General features: G+C 35.5%; 1 protein-coding gene across 1 annotated transcript in view; it reads right to left on the minus strand.

Annotated features, from left to right (window-relative positions):
- The window catches only part of ZNF385D (zinc finger protein 385D), a 691,222-nt gene extending 669,003 nt beyond the window's left edge, over nucleotides 1–22,219 (minus strand). Inside the window, exon 1 of the mRNA XM_017522543.2 lies at nucleotides 22,005–22,219. Coding sequence (XP_017378032.1) covers nucleotides 22,005–22,023 — 19 coding nt within the window. The 5' untranslated portion in view covers nucleotides 22,024–22,219. The remainder of the gene's footprint in view (nucleotides 1–22,004) is intronic.
- Between the last annotated feature and the right edge of the window lie 5,727 nt (nucleotides 22,220–27,946).

Here is a 27,946-nt window from a genome sequence, read left to right on the forward strand (position 1 = left end):
ATTATCATAATTTACTTTTTATGAATGTCTATTTTTATCAACAGTTTATACTTGCTAAATTATAAACTCCATGAAGGCAAAGATATTTGCCTGCAAAAATAAGTTCTAATACTTGTAAAATGAATAAATTAATAAGCGCACTATGTAACACTTCTTATGATTGTACCTAGAAATATTGTTTCTGACATTTTAGTTGTCCTGTGACTATAAACCTAAAATTCTATTCATTAATCTACAGAATTAGATTAACACACTAGATCTCAGAGTAGACCAAAATAATACTTTGATGATACTCTTATGAAAATAAGGGAATTTGTAAGCCAATGTGCCAAGAATTTCTTCTAAATTGTGAAACATATTTGTGAAGTGTATTGTTTTGCTTCATTTTTACATGAGACTGTTCTGTTGTTCATCATCAAATAAAACAAGATTTGGTAACAAAAAGCTATACCCTGGTTGTTAGTAAACCTAATATTATATTTAGAGTTGCTGAACTTAAGTTATACTACTAAATATTACTCTTGACATTCTACAAATGCTTGTAATTAGAAAGAGACCAAATAAATAATTTAGAACAAGTGTTAAGAATGCAGCCATAGTGTTAGAATCAAAGTTGAAAGAACTTTTAAAATAAATAGCTGTTATCCTTGCTTTCCTAATGTATTTCATTCTCTCCTCGCAAGAGGACTTCAAGTTTCCTTGAATAACCACCTCTCTCCTACTTTTGTAGATTTGTGTGGGGTTGATGCCAGTTCCAAGGGTAGGCATGTAAACCACACCTGGCTTTTCAGAGTGGTACATATATATACTTTCTGACCGTGGGGATTGGTCATAACCCAAATCAGTTCCATGAAGGCTGCTCTGAGGCTTTTGCTGTATTAACTGGGAAAGAGAGATTCTCTTTCGCTGACTGTGGTGTTGGTAAAATGGAAGCCTATAGTTGCTGGTGAGGATGATGTCAATACATAGAAAAACCCAACTGTGAAAAGGGGATTTGGAAATGAAATATTGTCGGTAAGATCATATGCTTAATATGTATGGGATCTCACTCTAAGTACCTTATATGTATTAATACAACACCACTCAGAAAAAGATAATATTAGGCACATTAGGCAGTCAAGGATACTGAGCCCAAGGGCATTAAGTTATGTGTACATTATAGAGGTCAGCAAATATTTTCTCCACAATGAGAGAGTTAGAGTTGACTCTAGTTTCTACTACTCATTGTCCCTAATTCTGCACTGGCCACAGATTTCAGTGATAAGTGAAGTTTTTGGTGCAGAAAGTGGGAAATAAATGCTCTTTTGCTGATCTTGAATTTGGGAAAATGGAAATCTGGAGCCATGAGCAATCATGGCTCCAACACAGAAGAAAGTCAGTCTAAAGTATGAGGATTTAGAAAAGATGTTTCTAAGGCCGAAAGGAGTAAATACTTCATTTCTTGGATAACTTTTATAACTGCTTACTGTAAACATGTAGTTTGATTGTGGCTTATTTTTAGTATTTGATCCCACTTTAACAACTTTATGAGTGCAATTCCAATTGTGTAAAATTTATGTAACAACCCTCATATAGAACCATATTAATTCAAGGAAACTCAACTAGAATTCGCATTTCTGCTTTGTAAATTTGTCTTTAGCCATGCATGACGGAGTGGTCAAAGTACAAATTTGCCAGACCTAAAAGAGCCATAGCCCAGAAGCAGTAAAAAGTCTTATACTTAAGTAGATTTGACTTAAATAAGTTATTTCTTCTCTGTCATGCCGCCACTTGTCAACCCTTACCTGAACACTGGTTATAGGACAGAACTGCTTATTCAACACCACTCGGATTCTTCCATTAAACTGCAGACCCTATTTTTAATCCATTCTTAGAAAACCTGTGAAACTACTGAAGGATGCACTGGCCACAGTTAAAAAATAATTTAATTAGTTGGGCTTGGTGGCTCACGCCTGTAATCCCAGCACTTTGGGAGGCCAAGGTGGGCGGATCATGAGGTTAGGAGATCAAGACCATCCTGGCCATGGTAAAATCCCATCTCTACTAAAATATAAAAAATTAGCTGGGTGTGGTGGCGTGTGCCTGTAGTCCCAGCTACTCAGGAGGCTGAGGCAGGAGAATCACTTGAACATGGAAGATGAAGGTTACAGTGAGCCGAGGCTGTGCCACTGCACAGCAGCCTGGCAACAGCACAGGACTCTGTCTCAAAAAAATAATAGTAATTATTGAACAATTCCACTTGGCATCTATGTGGCTACACACCAAGAACCTGCGTATATGAGTAAACAAGTGAAACTAAGTTTATCTTCAAAAGAGGAGCTGCTCTTGAAAAATAACATGACAAGTTTACTGAACAAAGCAGGAGCATGACCTCCTTCAGATGGTTTAGAAAAGTAAGATCTACACAGTTGTAATTTGTACGGCTTATATAATGGATCTGTCTTACCTTTTATAGGGTCCAGCAGTACTATTTGCCTACCTCCAAGGTTAGGTAATTAATGGAAAATAATCTTAAAACATTAGGAATTTGTGACTGCTTTTCAAATTATTCTGTTTGAGAAGTACTGGGTTGCTTCCTAAAGAAAGATGAGCAAAAGCTACAACTCAAGGGACGAGATGACATTAACCCCAGGGTTTCAATTTGCCACTCACCTTGTATCCTATGGCTTTGCTATTAATACTCAAATTTATGTTTAATGTTGCCTTCAGAGCTGCAAAAAACAGTTAAGTGGAAGTAAAGGGGGCGATGGGCTGGATTGCAGGACCAGCAGCCACGCATCAACTGCGAGCTAGTCAGAAATGCAGAATCTCATATGCAACTTTGGAGCTGTATCAGAATCTGTATTTTAGACTCTCAGGTGATTTGTATACATGTTAAAAAGTAAGAGGAACCCTGAAATATTTCTCTAAGGATGTTACATGTCCTAAAAGTCTGTATTTATATACATGTTAGTATCCCAACCTTGATTTTTCTTACTGCTGACTGTAGCATTTAACAAGGGCTAATTACAGATAACATTTATTTTATTGAAAGTTAACTACATTTGCACTAAATACAGTACCAAAATTACCTTATTAAATCTTAAAATTATTGCTTCTGAGATGTTATTTACTACACAGGGCGTTTATTCTTAAATCTAAGCCTGCTACAGAATCACCCAAAGGACTCCTTAAGTCATACACTGTTTGGCCTACCCCAAGAGTTTCTTATACAACACATTTGAGGTAGGTCCTAAGAATTGAATTTTACCAAGTACTCAGGTGATGCTGATTAGAGCCACCACCATAGAGGTCCCAAACACAAGTGCCTGTCAATTCACCTACTTGGGTCCCCATCTCAGATACAGGCTATTTGTTCCTTACACTCTTTTAAAACAATTTTCTGGTTAGTCCTAGAAGTTGTTTGTATTTCCCTCCTTCCCACAATTGTTACTACTGATTTTTCCCTTCTTTCCCATATCACCTGCAAAAGACAATGCATGGTTCCCACCTTTCTTCCTCCTTGCTATGCTTAAGTCTCAGATTTTTTGGCTTCAATGTTGTCAGTGATAAGTGCCACTGGGTGATGAGTATTTTTTGTATATAAGAAACATTACAGAAATCTCTCAAGCTCTCAGAGCTTACTCTATGGACTTTAATTCCATGTTTTACTGCTGAATTCCTAGAGCCCTTTATGTCCAAATACTCAAAGTTGCATCAGAGGAAGTAATAAATTAAAATTCACATATTTATGAGAAAAAGAGATTGCCAAAGTACTTTCATCTACATTACTGCATTTGCTTCTCCCAAGAATCTTATTAAATAAACAAGGCAAAGAAGCTAATGCCAGAAATAATTAGAAAAGCTAGACACGAAGTAGCAACAGGAAAATAAGTCTTAGTTTAGGTAGATCCTCCTTCCTTAATGTCCATATTTGCAGCCTTCCTTCCATGTTCAAACAAGGTCTTAGACACATCTCAAAGCTAGGCATTAACTGCCAGATGGCTCCTAGGTTATGTATGTATGTATTTATAAAATATGAATAGTTTTGCTTTACTTATATAAACATTCTTCAGTAGGAAAGAGTTGTATTCATACTAGATTTTACCTAAAGAAACAAAGTGTTAAATGCTTTGGATAACACACATATGGATATAAAAATAGGCAAAAAAAACAAAAAAAGCCCCTTCAGATCAATAATTAATAGTGGGAATTCATACCTACTTTTTTACTCCCCTAGGTTTTGAATAGAAATTATTTACATAGAAGGCATACCCACTGCATTGGGCACTAAAAAGAAGATAAATACTTTTAATCTCTTCCTTAAGGCCAATAACTCAATTAGTTCACTAACATTAAATTACAGAATAAGGAGAATACTTAAGATATAACTTTCCTAGCTTGCCATAAACTCACATATAAGTCTTAAAAATATATTTAATATTCTAAGAGAAGCATCCAGAATGAAATTTAAATATATATAATTAGAAGCTTTAGCTTCATCTAGTCTATATTTATGTGAAAATGCAGACCCATATGATCATGTGTAGAGTGCATATACGGGTGGGTTTCTCAGGATACTATTTAAGGGAACATTGAGCTTCCTGGGAAAAAGTATCCCATAAGGGACTAGAGAGTAAATCATTCTGGAAGTGCTGAAAAGAAAGGATGATTCTCAGACAGGCCCAAGTTCCAGCCCACATGGACTTTTATCTAGAGAGAGAAGCTGTGAATTAAGAAAAAAAAATAAAATATTCTTTTTTAGGTTCCCTAGTGCAGTGTGTTCGATATGAACATGATTTTATTTCAACTCTGGATCTGTCTTCTCTTACACCATGGAGAATGCTGGAAAGGACATCACACATTATTTCTACTGCTGACAGTTTCATGGGGCAGGGGCACCCCTGGAGTGCACTGGGGCTGGGGAAGGATCATCAAAAGCACATTTGGATACACTGGCTGACAGTAGTAGCACTATGCTGGCAGCTAAACAACACCTACCTTTAATGAATCAAGAATCAGAGAAAGAGAAGGAAAATGTCTATATCAGTGGAAACCAAGAGTATTATGTTCTTAAAGACACACAAGGAAGACAGCTTTTGGCCTCTTAGACATTGTGGGTTGAGGAGGTGAGTACTTAGTTTGAATAGGGACTGCAATTCCTACAGTTGATGGATTACGTGTACATTGAAGTTCCAAATTCACTCAAGCTCAGTTTCAATGTGTGCTTTATTTATGGTACTCCAAACAAAACCGACAATGTCTATGTGTGTCCAAAGACAAGTCAGCCGGCAGAATTCCTTCTTGCTTGGGAAAAGCGAGTCTTTGCTCTATTAAAGACTCCAGCTGATTGGCTGGGGTCCACCCACACATTATGGATGGAAACTTATTTTACTCAAAGTTCAGCGATGTAAATGTTAATCTCATCCAATAAACACTTTTACAGAAACATCCAGGATAATATTTGACCAAATACCTGAGTGTCATGGCATAAAATTAACCACCGTGAGCCCTTTAACCAGATGGTCTAGAAGAAAACTCAATTTGCCTCACTCAGTAACTATTTAAACTTTTATTTTAGGTTTAAGGGCACATGTGCAAGTTTGTTACACAGGTAAGCTGGGGGTCATAGACGTTTATTGTACAGATTATTTCATCACTCAGGTACTAAGCCTAGTACTCAATAGTTACTTTTTCTGTTCCTCTCTCTCCTTCTACCCTCCACCATCAAGTAGCCCCAGAAATATTTCGTTGGGTAATATGTTCAGACAAATGCTTAGCATTTCTTATCCTCTGCTCTCTTTTAAAAGAGCAGCAACAGCTGGGCGGGAGAGTGAGTGCCTGCTTGACCTCATACTGCTTAGGAAAATAATGGTATTTGTATTGGTCTGCTATCATGGCTATAACAAATTACTACAAATTTGTTGGCTTAAAACAAAACAAATTTATCTTACAGCTCTGAGGTCAGAAGTCTGAAATGGGTCATATGGGTAAAGTCAAGGTGTTGGAAAGTCTGCGTTCCGAGGGCTCTAAGGGGAGAATCTATTTCCTTTCCTCCTGCAACTTCTAGAAGCCACCTGCATTCCGTGATCCCTTCCTCTGCCTGCTAAGTGCATCACTCTAACCTCTGTTTCCGCTGTCACATCTCCTTTCTCTCTCTGACTTTCCTATCTCTCACATAAAATGACCCTTGAGGTTACAGTGTTCCTACCCAGGTAATACAGGGTCATCTCATCTCAAGCTCCTGAATCGGATCACATCTGTGGAGTTCTTTTGGCCATGTTAGGCAACATATTCACAGGTCTCAGGGATTAGGATGTAGACATCTTTTGGGGAGTATTATTTGGCCTACCACAATATCCTGCTGCTTATAAAGGTCCTGTGCTATTCTCTGAACTCATTGGCCACACTTACCACCAGGGATGTGGTGAAATTTTGCACTGTTTTTCAAGAACCAGTTTTTGTACCTCTTATCTACTCCTTCTTCCCTAATGAAACAGTGGTACCTTAAAATTAGCCATGGTGAAAAACAGGTAGATGCTACAAACCATGGCTTTTATTCTCAGGAGAGCCAACGGTTAAAACTGGCCAAGATACCACTGCACACGACCATTTTCTACATGGTTATCGTGCCTCCTCCCTGGCCTCCGACGTACTTATCTGAGGCTAGTGAACTCATATTCAGTTTTCTTGCTTTGAGAATGATCCAACAGAGAATGAGCAACCTCCCATTGGCTGATAGGTCCCCACTTCTGCCCTCTTAGGTGCTACAGTTCCCCTGAGATCCAGTTAGGAGTCTTATCACTTGCTGGGCTGAGTGGTCTCACCAGTAGCCACTGCCCACAGGGCCAGATCCTTCCTGATGCTGTAACCTCATCAGGCAAACTCAAAGCCAGGGTCAGCTTTATGGCCCAGTAATTTGTATAATCATGGGCAAAGCTTTTGGCACTCACAGTGACCCCATGTTTTAACTGTCACCCTGAAATTCTTTTTTTTTTTTTTTTTTTTTTTTTTTTTTTTTTTTTTTTTTTTTTTTTTTTTTTTTGAGACAGAGTCTCACTCTGTCACCCAGCCTGGAGTGCAGTGGCATGATCTCTGCTCAATGCAACTTCCCACTCCAAGGTTCAAGTGATTCTCCTACCTCAGCCTCCAGAGTAGCTCAGATTATAGGCGCCCACCACCATACCCTGCTGATTTTTGCATTTTTAGTAGAGACAGCATTTCACCATGTTGGCCAGGCTGGTCTCGAACTCGTGACCTCAAGCCTTCCAAAGTGCTGGGATTAACTCTGAAATTCTTAATAGATTTTTAACAAGGGACTCTGTGTTTTCATTTTGTAGTGGGCCCTGCAAATTGTGTGGCTGGTCTCAGTCACAGTCAGCATCCTCAGCCACATTTTAACAGAAACTTCTGGATACCTTTTACCCCCACACCTCGTGGGAGACATAGCAGACCTACAGATTAATATTTAAGCACGCTAATTATAGTAGCACTCTCTCTGCCTGTTGGTTCACATAGTTTTAGCTTCCAGTACTTTAGCTTACTTCCCATTTCTTTTGCCCCTATCCCGAAAGGTTTTTGGTATATGTAGTAAGCCTTATGTGAACAAATTGGGAGTAAGGATTATCTCTGGCCTCATAATTCTGGTCCCTGGGAATATACTGGCTGATGTCCACTGGGGTGTAGTGGTTTGGGTGCCCAGTTAAGGGCATCTGCCCTGTTTATTGTTGAAGCCCTGCTGCCACAACTGAAACTCGTTTCATTTCCAGCTCAATCAGATACTAGGATATTTGCTTGGCTAACCTCATCCTATATTGATTCACGTTGATGCTGTAAACAACACTGAGTCTCTGCTATATCATTAAGCCAAGCCCATGTCTATGAGGTGGGGTTTCCTTGCCCCTTACCATCCCAAGATCCAGAGCGGGACCAAAATTTCTCAACTCAGTTACATAAGGCTTCACCATGTAAGAAAACAGGAGAATATCTCATTCCCTCCTCTCTGCTAGAAGGCAACTCTAGTGTGAAAATCAGGCTCTGTCTGATTTCTTCACTTTGCACAAACTCACCATACAAGGTAGAATAGTCCTGGAGTCCTAAATAAGGTATGAGCCATAAAGCTCCTTCAGGACTTGTTATCTCTATGCATCTCTTTAATGTATATACCTTGCCTTTCTGGGACTTCATGACTTACATCCGGTTTTATCCTAATCTGCTCACCTTCTTTTAATTTTTAACACCTTCCTAAATCACATAGGATAAACCAGTCCCTAGCACTGCTCACAAAAGTAATGCAGGAATACATCAGATAACTTTATTCTGCTCTAAATTTTAAAATCTTTTAATTATTGGATTCCCAGTGACACCACTTCTCCACAGAAAACAAGAAACATTCATCTTCCATGATATTTAAAGGTGCATGCTATTTGGTTTATACAAATTGATTGTAGTTGAACCTGAAAGAAATTAATATTATACAAGATTTGGTGGTTGGCTACTATATTAAGTAAATTAAGGCAGCCAATGAGCAGTGTACGGGAGAACAGGCAGCTTTTTAAAGCATCATTGTATAATTGATCTCATGTGATGGACAATGACAATATTATTGATAGATTTGCAACATTTTAATTGCCCTGATTTGATCATTACACATTGTATGAACATATAAAAAAAATCACATGTACCCCATCAATATGTATAATTGTTGTGTATAAATAACATTTTTAAAAAAGATCTATGTGAGAGAAGTACAGGAAAGCATTATTGACTGCTGTGGTAAAGAAATAATATCAGGATCAGGCACATGGGATGTGGGGTCTCTGCTTTGATTTTTTTTTCTATCAGAACTGAAATGAATTAAAATAGTCCCTGATGCTTATGTTAGTGAGAATGTTATATATATTGAATATTTTTTTCTGGAACTAAAGAGATTCCTTAAGGAAATTCTATATGAAGGGAAGAAAAAAATTTTATGGAAGTAGGAATAAAAACCGAATAGCAAGAATTACAAACACTGGGACACTTTTGTAAGTCATAAGGCAAAAGGGGTCCTTGACTAGTAGAGCAAATAAAATGAGTCTGCCAGGATTATGATCATGAATTACTGTCTACTGAGCACCCATAACTTGTGTTAGCTTATTCTGACACTTTCCTGATTAATTACCTTAAATGTACGAACTCCTGTTAAAATAGTCAAATTATACAGATAACATGTTCCTACTTTCATAAAATTGTAATTTTTCTTCCATAAAAAATTGAATTTTGGTAGAAGAACTACATATGATTCTCAAAAACCTTATATTGTCTTCATTACCAAACAATGGGAGAGCAGTCACTTCTCAATCTGTGTTGAAATAAAATAAGGATAATAGAGTTTGTTGTTGAAAGTTTTTAATTTGGGTCTCGTTTACAGTTAATAACAGGTAAATTACACATGAGGAAAGTTAATAGTATTCAAAATAGTATTCAGATACCTTAGGGTAAAAAGCAGTTTATCAAGGACTTTGAATTTTAGATGGAGGATGAAATGAAAAGAAAAATATGAAAGACATCTTGTCCCATTAACTCTCTCATGTATGACATCCTAGAGTAGGGACCCTAACACATATGTGACTGGTACAGGAAAACAATAAAGGAGACGTCATAGAATATTTGACATTAACATATTCTCTGAGACTTATGCAATGAGTATTTATTAAGTTAAAAATGTAAATGTACTTTTAGAAAAAAATTACTTGCCACCATATGAAGACATCATTCTCAAGTGAAGGTGTAACAAGAAACAAGAAAAACACATAAAATAATGCTGAAAAGAAGTAATTTGGAATAAAGTATACACACTTGGACACTCTTTTATAAAAAAGTTCTAAAACTTGATGGTCAGAATGCCAAGCAAAAGAGCAAGATCAGATTCAAACTGTGGTTTACACAGCCCCCCTGCTCCTGCACAGATGGATTATATGCTCTTCAAATTACCTGCAATGCTTAGGGCTGATTCACAGTCAACAGAGCTAGATTTAGAGGGAGAGAGCTACTTGCTTTCATGACTGGTAGATCAATGACAGTCCCTAAAACATCGCTGAAAATATAACAAGAAGGAATCACACTGATGAGTCTCTTGGGCTGGCAATTAGTCTTCCCCTAGCGCATGTTAGAATACAAACAGATGGTCATGAAAATGCCTCTATGCCGAATTTTCCTTGCCAACTGAGATATGTAAACTGAGCCGTGGCCATCTCATTCCTCTTCCCTTATTGACTTTCTATTTTTCTAACTGTTACTGGAGATTCCCATTTAAAGACTGAATGCATGTCAGGGAATCTGGACTTTCACAAATACCCAGCGTGATTCTGAATCTGGAATTTTAAAGACCAAAAGTCAGAGAAACATTCTATTTCTCAAAATCTGATTTTTCTTTACCTGTTTCATTGAAATAACTTCTCATAGATAATCTGTCATTTTACAATTTCCCGATCTCCCACAGAGGTTGCCTATTTTAACCTCTCTGAAAAACACCCTTTAGCACACAGTAGGCAACCGCCACCTCTTTTTTTTTTTTGAAGCTGTCTCCTCCTTGGGCTTCTGAATCAAGGACAATCTAAGGTATTCTCCAGGACTGATAGCTGTTGTAACATCATGAACATGAGTGTGGACTCTGAAACCAGCCTGCCAGACTCAGGGACCGGCCTCACATCTCTCCAGCTGCATGGCCTTTAGCAAATTTCCTTATTTTCCTTTGTGTCCACTTATGATCTATATAATGGATACTAATAACTATATCTAAATTATAAAATATGAAAAGCACATTAATTATACACATATAATAAAATCTAGGACAGTAGAAATGCATGACAAATGTTACTCATCATTTATATTTTTGATATCTTTATTATCTGCTTAGCAGACCTTTTGTCTTCCTCTTACAAGACAGGAATGAAATTCTAAGGTTGCTTCCCCTTTTCTTATTTTATTTTTTTAATTTTTATTTTTAATACCCTTAGATGTAGCTATTCTAGCAGTGGGAATAAGATCTAGGTCAGAATTATTACTGTATACAGGAAGTATTAATTAAATATTTGTTAAGGAAATTAAATATTCTTGTACTAATTCTTCTTTCATTACTCTCCATTGAAACTACAGCTTTTTATAACCTCTTATGAACTGCTTAGTTCACATATTCTTTAACTTTTTATACTTCTACTAAGTCACTGAAGTCAAATCTTGAATTAAAATCACATTTTTTCTCAAGTAAATTATTGTACTGAAATTCATGTACACATTTTCACTCCTCTCATGGTTTGACAATGGGAAATGAGTAGCAAATACGATTTGTTCATATATTTGATTTCAACACTGTACCTGATACAAGCAGTTGTAAACAGGTAATACATATGTGGTCCAGCTTTTGTCTTTGTACCTTCATACATAGTGTCAACTTTAACTGAGACAGAGTCTAAATGTCCTTTACGAAAGTTCCCAGGGAAGAATTCTAATCTCACATATTTTGTGATGAGTAAGCAAAGTCAACTTTGCAGGTGATTCCAGAGGTGAGATAAAAGAGGAAATTACAGCACATGTTACAAAGCCAGCAAACTCATTTATCTGTTTTAAACAGGTTTATCTGTTCCCTCTGACCTCTCTTATCCTTGACCTCATCAGGACATTCACTTTCTGACACCTTTGGCTTATAACCCCCAGATTCATGGGTTTTTTACTTTTCACTATTAGGCTGGGCAGGTGAGTTATATCTCAACTTCTAACTGCATACTAGCATAAGTAAATTCATCAGAATTTCCATTAAACAATGCACACCACCTTTAAGGCTACTTCAGAGTAATCTTAGAGATATTCTGAAGTCCTGTTGGAAACCTGTTATTGGGCCCTTTTTCTCTAACTTTACAGGTTTTCTTACTTGTGTTTAGGTCCAGTGCTTTATCTCATTTTTATCTCATTTCCTTTATTCTTCCAGAAATCCCTCACTACTTTATTCTTAACAAGTGCACAGCGCTGATACAGATCTGTTTGCTTTTGTTTTCAAGTTTCTTACAAAATACTATTGCAATTTTGGAAAAAGGAAAGAGAAGACACATATTTGGGCTGCTATTTTTGAGGAAAATTACTTTCTGATCTCCCCTTTAAAAACTGAAAATTAATATTTAAGCCATCTATTTAATGAACAGAATAGAATCTGTGCTTACACACACACACACACACACACACACACACACACACACACACATTCATGCCATTGCTTAGTGTTTTTGAGGAACAAATAAAAAAGGTGGTGGTTAAAAGGAAGACTGCCAGGCCTGGTGTGGGCCTATAAAGGTAGAAGCCAGTTTCCAAAGGGTGGGCCTCAAAATGGAAACTAAATTGTTAAGGGCATAAGTCAGGGAAAAAAAAATCATACATACAGGAATCTCACCTTTATTACTACTAGCTCTGTTACCTTGGGCAAATTACTTCTAGGGGATTACAAGGGAAGGAAAACAAAAGTTAAAAAGCTTATACTGTCCAATCTGGAAAAGTAGCGGAGTGATTATTTTCCTAAGATTATATATAGGAAACACACGGACTGGAAGATGTTGTCGTTGGACGTAATTAGTAACTGAAAGAGATAAAAGATGAAGAAACAAGAGGTAGTCCTATGTGTACTAAACAGATTTGAGGTTCAGACATAAAAAAATTCTGAACTCTCATTTCATACTACCAGTGCTATAAGCTACTGTTAAAATCAGTACCTTAAATGCCTTCAGTTTTTCAAACTTCCCTAGCCATATTCACTCTAACACATAGACATGCAGAGAAGCACAAATGAAAATCTCTTCTATCTCAAATAGATTACATTTCCAAGCTAAATTTTATCAATCTAATCTATTATTTTTTCTCTTATGGCTTCCCTTAATTTTCACTTCATCTAGTTTTCAAAACAATGGTCATGACGAACTAGAATACACTTCATCTTGGGCAGGATAAACTATTGGATGGTCTCCATGCAGGAGTCAGTCTGGATTATCAGACTCAAATTGTAAAACCTTACCAGACTCAGATTGTAAAACTGTGTCCTAGTACACAGAGTTTCTTAGGGACACAGATTGCCTAAAGAAATCTCTGTGTTGCAAAAGATGGTGTCCTTCGATGGAATTCATATTAAGTCCAGGTAAAGCAAATAGCCAGTGGCTGGACCATTATCTTCTTCTAAAATGACTGACGTGCTTTTTCTTTAGGGAGAAAGAAACTGGTAACAAAAGCCAAAAACCTACTCCAAATTTGAACACAGTGAAATTACTTGCTTCTAAATTTTTATCCTTCAATGATAAAAAAGAAATTTAGTTCAGTCAAACAAGAATACAACGGGCCTCATTATACATTTTTGAGCAATTTGATATCAGCATTTTTTAATGGCCTCCTCTTGGCTGAACTTCTAAAGGATATGGTCGGCAAGAGGAAAGAGGAAAGTGCCACATTTCAATATGTCATATACTGATATGGTTTGGTTGTGTCCCCACCCAAAATCTCATCTTGAATTGTAAACCCCATGATCTTTACAATCCCCAGGTGTCAAGGGAGAGACAAGGTGGAGGTAATTGAATAAGGGGGCAGTTTTCCCCATGTTAGTAGTTCTCATGATAGTAGTTCTCACAAGATCTGATGGCTTTAAAAATGTTTGGTAACTCCTCCTGCATTCATTCTCCTTCCTGCCCATGTGAAGAAGGTGCCTTGCTTCCCCTCTGTCTTCCACTATGACTGTAAGCTTCCTGAGGCCTCCCCAGCCATGTGGAACTGGGAGTCAAACCTTTTTGTTTTATAAATTACCCAGCCTCTGGCAGTTCTGTATAGCAGTATGAAAATGAGCTAATACATATACTAATGTAGATATGGTATCATTAAGAAAGAAGTTACCATTATTAAATAAAATCATGCCAAAGATATCACCACGAAGCCAAAAATATACTAGCAAGTGCTAATTTGTCTACTGACAGTCAATAAAACACAAATAGTCTTTGGAGATCAAAAGGTGAGACAAATTTATATATAAATGCTAAATTTATACATAAAATCAAGGCCTGAAGTAAGATTAAAGTCCACAAAGTTCTTTTATTTTCATTAACTACCAATGTTGCAGGAGAAGAAAATCTTTTAAATTGAAAATCTACTGACACTTGAAACATCTTCTGAGGCAATCAATGGAAAGAAAAAAGGAACAGATCAGTGATAACTAGAAACTGAAATTTTATTTAGCTTTTCTGTTAAATGAAAGAAAATTTAATGCTAGCAGCATAGATAAAGGCAGCAATTCTCTGGATTTATGTGCTACAAAACAATGAGCACCAAAATACTCTAGAATACTGGTAGATAAAACTGAATTATTTGATAGCAGTTTCAGCCCAATAAAAATAGAAAACCACGCTTAATAAAAATAACCCAAATATGACAAAGATAGTGTGAATAAAATAAAGCTGCCACAATAGGTCCACTTGTTACTCAATCCTTCAAGAAGCGTTAACAGCTTAAGCTATGTTGAGCACATGAAATTGAATTACATTAGTTGGCCATAGAAGCTTTAAAGATCCTAAAAGTTACGTTCCTTGTAATATGTCTTTCAAAATGCTCTTATGAATCAAAGAACCATTTTTAATCTAATGTTCAATTTTCTGTTCTTAGACAAAATCCCTTATAATACTTTAATTTTTCATTCCATACCTCATAATGTTAAAGCTTTTCCGTTATAGAATATATCACATAGTTGGAAAACAAAATGGAAAATATGAGTAAAATTTCAATGCTTAACTAGAAATCTCAACTCCACTACTAATTTCCTATGGTAATTAAAAAATTTGTATCATAAAAGGTAGTGATATACAAACATTGTTATAATGCTTGTAAAATTGCACAAACAATATTTGTTATTCATGCTTGCATTCCTGATGACTTGTGACAAAAATTTAGAAGTATATATCTTGGGAGAATTGTTGGTTATTTTTAATTTACTTTTATACATTTGTATGCAGTACATATGAAACCATATTATTTCTATCAGCAGAAAAATAATCTTTGTTTGTAAAGCTTAATTGCATCATAAATATAAAACCAAAGGCCTTTTTAAAAGGGGAACTTAGCCATGTAGTCTATATTGTAATTTCCTAGATCTATAATATTTATGAGAGGGTGAATCATGAAAACTTGAATATGGCCAAGTCAACACATTTAGTCAACTTCTAATACAGAATTCCCTTCTGCCACTTCTTTATTCACCACATCTTCAAAAAGTATGCTCACGTAAAAAGATACATTTCTGGCATGACAGATAACATATAGTGATAAATTATAAAATGATCTATTTATGTGACTATTCTGCACAAAATATTTTCAGCAGTTAGAGTTGTTGATGAAAATTTAAGGAAAACATCAGCTTTGTGGTAATAAGTGATTTAAAAATGACATAAACTCAGTAACATAAGAAAATACCCAAATGTATGGTATAAATTTTGTTCACAGTAGAATATGTTTGCTGGGGAGATTAATGAGTTGCCAATAATGTAGACCTGGGTGGTTCAAAAGTCAAACAGCTGTATTGGTCAGTCTGTTAACGTTCTTTGATCCTTGGTTGTCTTATTTTTAAAATAGACTTAATAAGACTTGGTAAGATTGTTGATTGGGATTCGATAAATGATGCATATGAAGTACTTGGAACAGTTGATATTAGCTCCCTTTTCATTTCTTTTGCATTTTTGATGGCAAATCTTAACTCACTGATATCAGATGGAAAATAAGAGTTAGGGAAATATTACATTTTGTTGCATTTGCACAGTAAAACACATTGTGCACATTTCTTATTGAGACTTTGAAGGAAACCAGAATATTTTACCCCAAAATATACTTCTTTGGCATATTCTGAGATGCTATTGAGAGGGGCTGCAGCCTGAACAGGTTTGAAAAGCTGTCTTTGTGTGAGAAGGAATTACATCTGTGTAGAAAATCTACATTAGTAAACAACGGATGCAAACAGGCTTTCTCTGAGGCCCCCCTTATCTACCTTATCCCAAACTAAGATTAACTCAGAGGAAAAAAGAGACTGGAAGCCAGCCCGGTTTGAAACACTAACAGATACATTTTTGCCACAGGCCACCATCTATCCTTTCTGAGGGCAGCTCTGAGTCTACCTGAGATTTTTTTTACGGGCACAATAAGACAGCTCTGTCTGCCATGCTTTCCATTTCTCACTCTCCTATTCCATGGGACTCCACCTCCCTTGCACTACCCAGAAAGCAGCCACCCTTTCTATAACCTCTGGATGATGTATAAACTTCAACCACCTAGCCTCTCCTTTGAGTCTCATATTTTGTATGGCTCCCATGTTTATGCATGTTAATAAATTTGTATACCTTTTTTTCTGTTAATCTCTCTATTGTAAATTCATGTCAACAGACTTAGAGCTGAACCTTCAGAAGGTGAAGAAAATTCTCCTTAACAACTTTTAAAACATTGGTGGTGCCTTATTTGGATTCCCAAGAAGCAGACTCTAGGATGATTTTGCGTACAACTGATGGACTAGAGATCTATACCTGTGAGGCATAAGAAAAGCAGGACAGAGTAGATAGTGAAATTAGACTGTGATAGAATTGAAACAGAGACATTGGCAAAACTGAAGCTGGATTGGACTTTCAGAGATGTCCACCCACTTTTGGAGCAAGGAGCTGGGACTTTGCCCCTCAGCATAGACTAGCCATTGGATGCAGGTTGCCCTAAGAGAAGAAACAAGCTCAGAGGAGGTAGTTCCCATGAGCTAAAAGCAATGCTTGGGGAGGAATTTAGCAGGTAACATTCCCGACTAAGCTGGAGGACTTTAAAGATTCCTGAATCTCATAGATTCTTGAATCAATTCCAGCACAGCATGAACTCATGTGCTGTACATGCGTTCCATATAACTTTTTTGTGTAAAACGTACATCACTGTCAGAAACTGTAGTCGTAACTGTAGGAACACTAGCATCCTAATTAATTTATATACATCAGATAGCTTTTCACTGTGATCTTCAGAAGATCATTTTCCTTAATAAGTGAGATGACATGTAAAATGCCATATTTTCCTCAGAAGTGTGAAAAACATTTTAGATATAATGCACTCTCTTGTTCATGTTTTTTGTGGTATATAATAGAATATGCCTCAAGGCATATAATTACAATATTAAAACATCAAATAATGACATTTTATCTATTTAGACAATCCTTAAATAACTGCTAAAATTAATTTTATATTATTTTATTTGCGTACTTAAAATTTTTTAAAAAGTACAAGGTTGAATGAATTTAGGTAAAAATCTCTATTGTTACATTCCTTTCTTGACATACTTATTTTCCATTTGAAATCTAAACTGTCATGAAAATTTTGTGAAGATGGAAGTTCAAAGCAGTCATTTTGCAATTGTGCAACTTTAAGGAGAAGACTCAAACAGCTCCCATATCTTTCTCGAAATAACCTAAAAATGATGATGTGTTTACTCAGAATTTACAGGATCTATTATTTGTACATATCAACATTTTTAGCTTGGTCTCTGTGTAGATAAACGAATGACCATTAATAACTGTATAAGGCTTGTAACTGGGCTCATTTCTTATTACCATCAAGCCTGAAAAAGCATATTTTAATAGTGGGGATATGAGGGATAGGTAAAAGAAATACTATATTTCTATATTAAAGTGCTAATTCATTTGTGAAATTTATGGCCTATAATTAGGCCTACCTATAGTTACAGATGAGGACCTCCATTTACACACTACAGAGGTGATAAAAAAGGAGCACTTTTAAAAGGGAGTTGAGAAAGACAAAGGGACAGAGGGCTAGGTTATCACTTACAATGTACCCAAAGGGAATTTTTTTTTTTGAGAGTGAAACCACTTATAGTCTTTCTTCCTGACCAAAAGTCACCCCAAATGGATACATTATTTCCCCTCTGTTCTATGACCCTTTAATTACAACACCCATTCTTTCCCCTGATATACCTTCAGAAAAGTATGATATAACCATAGGATCTCATGTGGCAGTGTTATGGGAAATAAAGGGTCAGGGTAATTTTTATTTAAAAGCAGGGTACTTCAGTGCTAAAAAGGAATGGGCCATCAAGCCATAAAAAGACACAAGGAAAAGTTACATGCATATTACTAAGTGAAAGCAGCCAATATAAAAAGGCTATATACTGTGTGATTCAAATTTTATGATTTTCTGAAAAAGTCAAAACTATGGGGACCATAGAAAGATCAATGGTTATGTGGATGAATAGGCAGAGCACAGAGGACTTTAAGGGCAGCAAAAGTATTCCGTATATTATTGTGATATTGGATAAATGCCATTACACATTTTGTAACCCATAGAATGTACAACACCAATGGTAAACACTAATGTAAACTATAGACTTTGGGTGATAGTGATGTGTTCACGTAGGTTCATCAATGTAATAAATGTAGCACTGCCATGATGGCATTGACAGTGGGGAAGGCTGTGTGTGAAAGAGGGAGAGGATATATGGGAAATCTACTTTCCACTCAGTTTTGCTGTGAACATAAAACTTCTTTAAAAATAGTCCATTAAAAAAAAAGAAGCAGAGTAGACTGGTCTATGTCAAGCACTGGTCTGATGGCTGTGGAAAGGTGACAGTTTACTACGCTAGGAACCTTATGGGAGCTGATCAGTTGCAAAGTAATGTGTGGCCTGACAGGAGGCTGAATAACACAAAAAATACTCAGCAAAATCATCTAGGAAAATATTTTTATTTGTATTTCCACTTTCAAATACTCACTGACGGTACTTGGTAGTATTTAAGAACTCTTATCCTACCAAATGTTAGGGTTTGAAATGAATTAGTTTTGCTTTCCTAACTCTGAGATCCAGTACAGGAATATAGCATTTCTCCTAATCCTTAAGAAGTTGATTCAATCTTCACGCCATGATTTCCATCTAGTTTCCCACATACATTATTGGTCTTTTCTTAGTAAGAGGCCCCAGCACTAAGCTTCATTGAAATTTCAACCATACTGAATTCTTGGCAACTCTTGCCTCAACACAACCCAATCTCACAGGCCAGGGTCCTTAGAAACTTAAGAACTAAGGATTACTACAGAATTTTCTGTCTTACTTCAAGTATCATCACTTTCTACTGATCCCTGCTCTTGCATTCATACACCAGATCAAATATCCTTGAAAACCGATGCAGCCCAGATTAAGACCAAATTCATCATACCTTCTCAGAGAATGTGATTGACACTTTTGGTTCCAGGATCTCCCCTAATTCTTAACTGGGGCCAAGTTAGTTCCCAAGACTTGGCCCTGACCCTGTCATTCCTGACTTTTCTCATCCACATGTCTACCTTCCTCTGAAGTATAATTTCAGGCCAAACTGACATGACCTAAGATGACCAAGTGTTCCCAGTAATCATGGTTGTTTTTCATGCTGTATCGTCATGTTAGTAATATTGGTAATGACAGCTCACTAAAAGTGTCCTTACTAACATGATGATACTTAAAATGTCTTGGGAAAAAATCTGAATAGGAAATCCAGCAATGAATATTTGTTGAGTACTATATTAATCAAAGAATTTGAGAAATATATTAAAATTTTAATTTTTTAGTGTTCTCCTAAATGACTTCTCTTTTTGAATGAAGAAAGGCATAGTTCCTACAGAATATTCATTTTGGAAAAGAGTAGCATTTAGAAATACAGGTACTTAAGTGAGTAAGACCAGGGTTTGATTTCAAGTTTGACCATTTAATAGTTGTGTAACCTTTAGCATAGTATCAAGTGATGTTATCCTCAATGTCCACATCTATAAAAGGAATACAACAAGATCACTTTAGTTGGTTATGAGGAAACAATAAAATGTACATAAAGTCTTTAATAAAGTGCTAACCTCCAAGTGCACTGATATGATTGTTTAAAACTATTTAATTTGAGTAAACTCAATCCTAGTATTGTGGTTTGAAAATCTTTGGGCATTTGAAATTATGCCTGGGACTAACTCTGATTTGGGTTTCTAAACCAGACATACCTTTCGTTCTAGTTTTGTTTTACAGCATTGTTTACTACTTCTCCAAATGAGGTCTGTGACTATCAAGACAGAGTGAAGAAAAACACCAAAGCTTACACTATCATGACCAATACAAACTTAGAGAAAACAATTCAGAAATGAATCATACTGTACTTGAAGTTAACAATAAGGAATAGATTTTTCTTAAGAACTCTAAGTAGAGACTGTGAAATATGCATTTTAAAATCATGACTTACTTTGCTAGTGATAGCAGCAGGAGGCAGACAAATAACTAGAGGCAAACCCCAGTGAAACCCCGCCCTCAAGCCAAAGACAGTTTAAAGCCTGAAAGCCAAGCTACAAGTCAAATCCATGGACTGGAATGAAAATCTGTCTTCCCATTTGGTGTGCTTTCCTCTGACTGATCCCCACCCTTCACCTATTTTACATATACCAACCCCTTTCTTACTGGTGTGCTACAATGCCATGTCCACCTTAGAGTGATGGCTTTGCTGTAGCCTTTCTTGCACACTCACAAATAATTCAGCATGTACTCTCCTATTCTGAGCCCATAAAAGCCCAGAGTCAGCCACACTGAGGGAGAAACTACCCAACTGTGGAGGTGGTGGACCACCCACTCACCCCGTCTCCACTGAGACCTGTTCCACTGCTCCATAAAATTATTCTATGCCCTTCTCACTCTTCAATTGTCAGCATACCCTCATTCTTAGACATGTGACTGAACGTCGGTGTAGAGAAGGATGTAACGTTGTGGCCCTCTGTCCTCTACCAGCAGAGGGCAGCCAGTCCACATAACAGAAACAGCAGCGGGGCCAAGCCAGCCCTGAAGCTGCCAGCCAAGGCAAAGAAAAGGCATTGCTGGCCAGGTGTTTCTGGCTGCCAAAAGTGATCAAGAAAAGTCCTGTGTCACTAGGTTTACCTTATACCTATAGCATTTAAGAGTTCTCAGTTACTTTCTTACCACAATTTTTGTTTCTTATATCTCGTTAACAAATAACATCTATAATTAATTAAATGTCCTATATTTCAAAAAATATAAAATTCTTTCCAATAGAATACAACAGTTCATTCATACTAAAATCATATAAATAAAAAACACATAAAGCAAGGTAGAAACAATTTCTACTTTAAGAATGCACTTTTCTTTTTCTTCTCATTATTTGGTCACTTCCAAGCAAATTACAAAATTATATTAAAATGTTTATGACATTAAATATAAGAAGAGATTGAAATTCATTCTCACTTTTAGATGTCAGTATAATTTAGATAAATTATATTTTATTTATCAAACATAAAACATCCAATCAAAATATAATATTATAACTCAAGTTGCTGTGAGTTAGTACTCTAAAGTCTCCTTTCTATGGGTCCACCCTCCTCTCTTCATGTCTATATTTTTCTAATAACCTTCCATTTGTTCCCAAAGACATTTTTGTGTGATTTGAAAAGTCTGTTCACTCATAAATCCAACACATACTTTTAAGAAGCAGTCTAAAGTTATTAAATAAATCATACATTTTTATTAGGAAACTTAAAAGTCTGTACTAATCATTATTTATTGATTAAACCACCTATTTGAAAAGATATGCATTATTTCAAATCAGTTGCAGTGTTACTAACCAACTGAATCCCCTATACCTGCAGGAAATAAAAAATAAAATACAAAAACCCACTGTCTATTTCCATGTATAACTACATTAAAGGCATACATTAAGAAACTCTAAAATCAACTTTTTCAAAATTATAGTAAATTTTCTGTAGGTCACAACCCTAATGCGATTAAGCATGTATGACAAATAAACTTTCTCCTTCTCTCTCAAAGAGAAATGATGTATTTTAATGTACTCTGCTGATAAAGCTTTTATGTAAGATTTTTCCTGGTTTAAAATAATTTAGTTCATTCTTTTATCACCACATCTGCAGGTACATAAATAACTTAAGTTGATGATGTAAAATAGAGAAAGTATTTTTAGAAAAGCTTACCATTGTCATTTTTCAGCATCCCGTTGCTGAGTTGTTTCAATCTCTTTTGATGTGATTTGCCATTGTAGTGGATTTGAGCTTGAGCGGCTGAATTCAGCTGAATGTTACACACGTTGCACAAAGTAAAGTTGGTATGCTTCTTTTCTCTTTCCGGTTTTTCTTCAAAGTTGTCAGGTATTAATTCAGCCTCACTCTCGCCATCGTGTGCACAGGTGAAACCTGGGGGTACAAAGAAAGTTATGAACAAGCAAATCAAGATTTTTAGATTACTTCATATTTATTAAATTGGGTAGCAAGTAAGGATTGTTCTACACTCAGGAATTACAAATGTCTACTTACTCTCATTTTAATAAATTGCTTTCATACTATGCAAAAGTAGACAACCTCTTGAATGGAATATAAATGGCAAACATTTACCTTTTTAAAAAATTTATTCCCAATACTGTGCTATATGATTTTATTACTTCATTTAATTATCATAACAATGAAATAAGCACTATAATTTTCCCTTTTTTTACAGCTGAGGAATCTAAGTTTTAGAAGGATCAAACAACGTGTCTAAGGTCACACAGCTAACAAGTCGCATAGCTCTGATAAGCATTCAGTTTACCTCTAAACCCACATTTCTAAATCCATCATCAGGTTCTCTAGCATCTATTAATGAATTAGATATTTTTATTTTGATTCAACTACACAAAATTATTTTATATATTCCTTACGAGTTAAGTAAAGCAACTTACATCTGGGTGGACACATTCTACAGACACAAATATGTTAAAACTGTTTCAATACCCAAAACTCTATGTGTTATACCTGACACACACAAGAGGCTTTCAATACTCAAGATAGCCTCATAATCAGGATACAAAAAAAATGTGACTGATTTATGGATTACATTGGAAAGCATTACTTTTAGACAAATATAAGCTTTGTATATTGAAACCAAGCAGAAAAAGTCAACTCATAATTGCAGTAACTCTGGCCTTAATATGACATACATACATACATTCATTCATTTATTTATTTGAGATAGGGTTTCACTCTATCACTTAAGCTGGAGGGCCCTGGCATGATCTTAGCTCAGTGCAGCCTCAATCTCCTGGGATCAAGCAGTCCTCCCACTTTGGCCCCCTAAGTAGCTAGAACTATAGGTGTATGCCACCAATTATCATCCAGCAAGATGGTAATAATTTGAGTAACTATTGTAATCTATACTTAACATCCATTCACAAATAATTAAAAATAATAACACCTCATTTCTAAGCTGTCTGTACTTCCACTACCCAGGCCTCTATAGCACACTATGGTCCTGATATGATTTCTCCATTCCAATGCTCCCAATTCTTTAAGGAGTTAAAGTCTTTGAAAATATTAGCAGAGAAAAAGAGTTATGATTTTAATGTGCATGTATGAACTGACTGCTATGTGGCAGCATCCTCCTAGGTTCTAGAGTTAAACTGACAAGCATCACAAAAGTGGTCCTTGCCATTATACAAACTTACTGATAATGATGCAAAAGCCATGGACTTTGGTATGACACTAATGAGGTAACAAATGCTGAAATGTTTTCCACAATATGTAAGGATTATTAGTTTGCCAGTAAAATTTTTAAAAAGTCAAGCTAGTGAATTCATGCAAAAATGGCCAATACTTGAATCTATTGAAGTCACTATCCAATTTCCAAAATGAGTGAAAGATTGGTAAGTACATAATGCATTTTTTCCTGTTTTCCTTATTTTATTAGATTTATTATATTATATATATCTATATGTGTGTATATATATGTATTGTACTTTAAGTTCTGGGGTACAGGTGCAGAACATGCAGGTTTGTTACATAGATATATATGTGCCATGATGGTTTGCTGCATCCATCACCCTGTCATCTACATTAGGTATTTCTCCTAATGCTATCCTTCCCCTAACCCCCACCCCCAACAATTCCTGGTGTGTGATGTTTCCCTTCCTGTGTCCATGTGTTCTCATTGTTCAACTCCCACTTATGAGCGAGAACATGCATAATGCATGCTTTCTTTGTGAACTAATTCATTTAAAATGTTAACTTCCTTTTAAAAAGGAAACACTTTCTTACTCAGGCAACCTTGTTAAAATAATGTTAATTATGTAATTTAAATGGTCATTTTAAAATATAATTTATTGGCTTTGTAAAATGATAATTTTAATGAAAGGAAAATATGTAAGCATATCGGTTTTTCTTATTTTATATAAATAAAATATCTAAGTATCCAGGTTATAAATAGAACATTCAAAACTTGTTTTGTCTAGAGTTAATTTATGTCTTTAAATGTTTTATCTCAAATATTGTTAACTAGTAAAAAAGATGAAGTAAATGATGGGTGCCAAAATCACAGCAATATGCATAGCCATTAAAGCAGATCAGCAAAGTTTTATAATATGGGAAAATATTTCCTATGTAAGTAAAAAGCAAACATAAGATGTAAATTACATATTGTATGTTTACAACTGTGTGAAACACCAACTTGACTTAGGAAAAATATTAGCATTATGCCATTCTGAGTGGAAAGATTAGAGTTGGCTTGTTTTCCTTCAGCATTGCTGTATTTTAAATTTTTCACATGTGGACCATTTATTATGAAAAACTAAATCAATATATTTAAAAAAAAAGCCAAACTGCTTACTTCTTCTAGCATGAACAGTTTAGGTTTGCCAGAACTAGGCAAAGCTACAGAGACAGTCACAGTAGGGGAGCCCTTGTAATACATGATTTTTGCTAAATATATGCATATATTTGGAAGAAAGTATTTTCTTATTTGATTCAGATTTCCATCTTGACCCATAAAATAAGAACATATGCTAACATTTTAGCAGGGGAAAATATTGGTGAATCTTCTTTCAACGCTATGAGATTTATTTGCTTATACATTAGGGATTCCCTGCTCACATGAGAAAGTAAAGACTATATTACCAGACAATGTCAACAATTAATTTAGTACTAAGGTGCAAGGATGACAACTTTAAAAGGAAATAGGAAGTATGTGATATGGACACTAAGGAACAAAAAGAACCTCAAATACATTATTGTGGCTGGGTTAGGACATCATAAAACATTTATAGGTCTTGCAAGAAAAGTGCAATGGCTCCAATGGCACTCTCTGAAGCAGGAGGCAATATTTGTAAGTGATTTTCCTTCCCAATATGGTAAAAATGTCATGTTTAAATTTTTAAATGGAAATTTGACACATTTGAGTTCCACTGAGAAAAAGTTCAGCAGTCATACATAAACTTTAGGTAACTGTCTCGGAACCCAAAATAATTTATCAATTTGTCCATTTTTTCCCTCCTAACCTTCATCCCTCAGAACTATTAAAACACTGGAAAGATATTTGGCTTAATACAGTGATGTAAGTGTAGACAGCACTATTTAACAGTTTCAAGAACTGGAATCATCCTGGAAGTAATTATCAAAGGAATTGGGGTGTGTGTGTTTTAATTTTCTGGATGTGGAGACTGATTTACTCTTACAGACTCATAGGAATAATTAAAGTGTGGCACATATAAGATAACTCATTTTTGGTAAGCTATATTAAACAATGTATTGAGATAATTTGAGGAAAAAATAAAAATAAAAACAATATTTTCCTGGGGTGCAAGGTGGTTCTTGCAGTTGATTTATTTGGTGCGTTGTTTTGGCACAAGCTAAAATGTTACCACTTTTGCCAAAGGACCAGCTGTTGCTATCAAGTCTGCCCTGAGGAGTGCTGATCTTCTCTAACCCATGTCATCCCTGGGGTAACAGGCTATATCCCTGCTTGACCCTAAAATTAGTGTAACCTAATTGATCAGGAATCAAAAGTTGTAGACACAGAAGCCAACTGACAAAAAACTCCCAGGAACCAAAGCTGGAGCAACTTGAGCAATAATCTAAGTCACATATTACTGGATTAAAACCCAAAGTATAAAATAAATTTAAATGAGTACATACTGATGTGAATATAAATGGAAGAGAAAGATACCAAATTCTGGTTTATAAGTATTTCAAATAATTTAAATAGACATCCTCCATTCAAGCAGGTCAGGGCACAACACTCTTCCCCTTTATGTGTAGGTTATGTTAAATGACTTGCATCTAAATAGTGTGATACATAAAGAGAAGAAAAAGAGCTTTATACTGAAGAAACTTCACAAATAATACTTCAGCCAATCAAGTTTCAAATCAACAGTGATAAGTCACACTGATAGCAAGAATCCTTAATATGATATGCTAACAACAGCATTTCACCTCTGTGATCTTTCTTACAGAAATATAGACAAAAACAAATTAAGGAAGGATATACAAAATACCTGATCAATAGTCAAAACTATCAAGGTCATCAAAACTAGGAGTCTGAGAAATTGTTACAGCCCAAAGGAGCCTAAAGAAATATTAAAATGAAATGGAATGTAGTATCCTGGATGAGTTCTTTAAATAAAACATGGACATAAGAGGAAAAATTAATGAAATCCAAATAAAGCATAGAGTATCACTAATAATAATGTATTATTATTAGTTAATTAATTGTAATAAAGTACCATACTTACATAAGATAGCAACAATAGAGGAAATTAGACAGGAGATGTATGGAAACTCTACTAATTTGGCAATGTTTTTGCAACTCTAAGACAATTCTACAGTAAAAGTTTTATATAATTTTTTAAAATTTGGAAAATAGAGCAGAGACCATTTTCTCTCCTTGACAATAAAATAGCAACCTCTTGAGAACTTGTGTGCTCTGGGAAAGAACTGAGAAAGAAACTTCTGTTCTCTTTATCCCTTGCTCATTCATCTCTCAGAAATAAATTATGTGATTCGAAGAATGAGGTAAACGTTCACTGCTTCATGTGTGGTCCACCATCAGATGGCTCTTTATCTCAAATTTGCCTGAAATGACATTCTCCTACCTTCCTTGCTTGCCATATACAAATTTACAATGTAAAGCCTCCCCAGCCCTCTGTAGAAAGCCCAGAATTCTCCTGCCTATGACTAGGTAATTAAATTCTATTCATAGAAGAAAGCGTTGAGGGTGGAAAATCCAATATAGAGCACAGTTCTAAGTCATTTTCTCTAATTCAACATTTCTTCTGAATAACTAGGCTACCAACCCACCAACAAAAATCTAATACACCTCAACTGTTTCCATTTATTATCAGTTTTAATTAAAATTCTGAGCCAGTTACAGACACACACACACACACACACACACAGTTTTCTAGCCAACCACCACAAGATTAACAATTTATAAGCTTCATATGTGCTTTAGTGTTTTAACCCTATCACAAGTCCCACAATCATTAATATAAAATTAATGTATGTAATATCATGTGTATTAGGTGACAATCAAACCCAATTTTAATGATTAGAAAAGCTTCCCTGCAAATAATGTCAGTGTTTTATCTTAACACTGACAAGCCAGGTCACATTTTTTTTGTCCATGATTGGCTTTACCCATTGTTCTTGCATCTGCCACCTTGTCAAAATGGCAAGCCTCTAAAATCTCCAAGAATCTCAAGGGTCTAAGATAATTTGAATTGACAATGAAATGTCAGTAGATGACAGCCACTAACAGGTAGTTTGATGCACAATAAACCACATTGTAAGTAGTTTTAGAAATGACTTACAAAGTCATACAACTATAAATGGTGTAAATAAACCAAAATGTTCTTGTTTTACAATGACTTCTCCCACCATATATATATTTTTTAAAGTTGGCAGATAGGAATTTATATATCTAGAAGACATTTAGCACAGACACCCTTATATAAATAGTAGTAGAGACCAATGCTAAACACTAAAAATTCCTTTAGAAATTTGTTCTCACAGTATCTGCAGAAATTATTTTTTGGTTGAAATGAAAAAAAAATCTAATCTACAGAAACTGGTGATAACACTGAAGTACAACAAGTCAGGGTAGATGGCAGCTGGCT

The sequence above is a fragment of the Cebus imitator genome, unplaced genomic scaffold (genome assembly GCF_001604975.1).
Source record: "Cebus imitator isolate Cc_AM_T3 unplaced genomic scaffold, Cebus_imitator-1.0 Scaffold24, whole genome shotgun sequence".
In the NCBI taxonomy this organism is placed as follows: Eukaryota; Metazoa; Chordata; class Mammalia; order Primates; family Cebidae; genus Cebus; species Cebus imitator.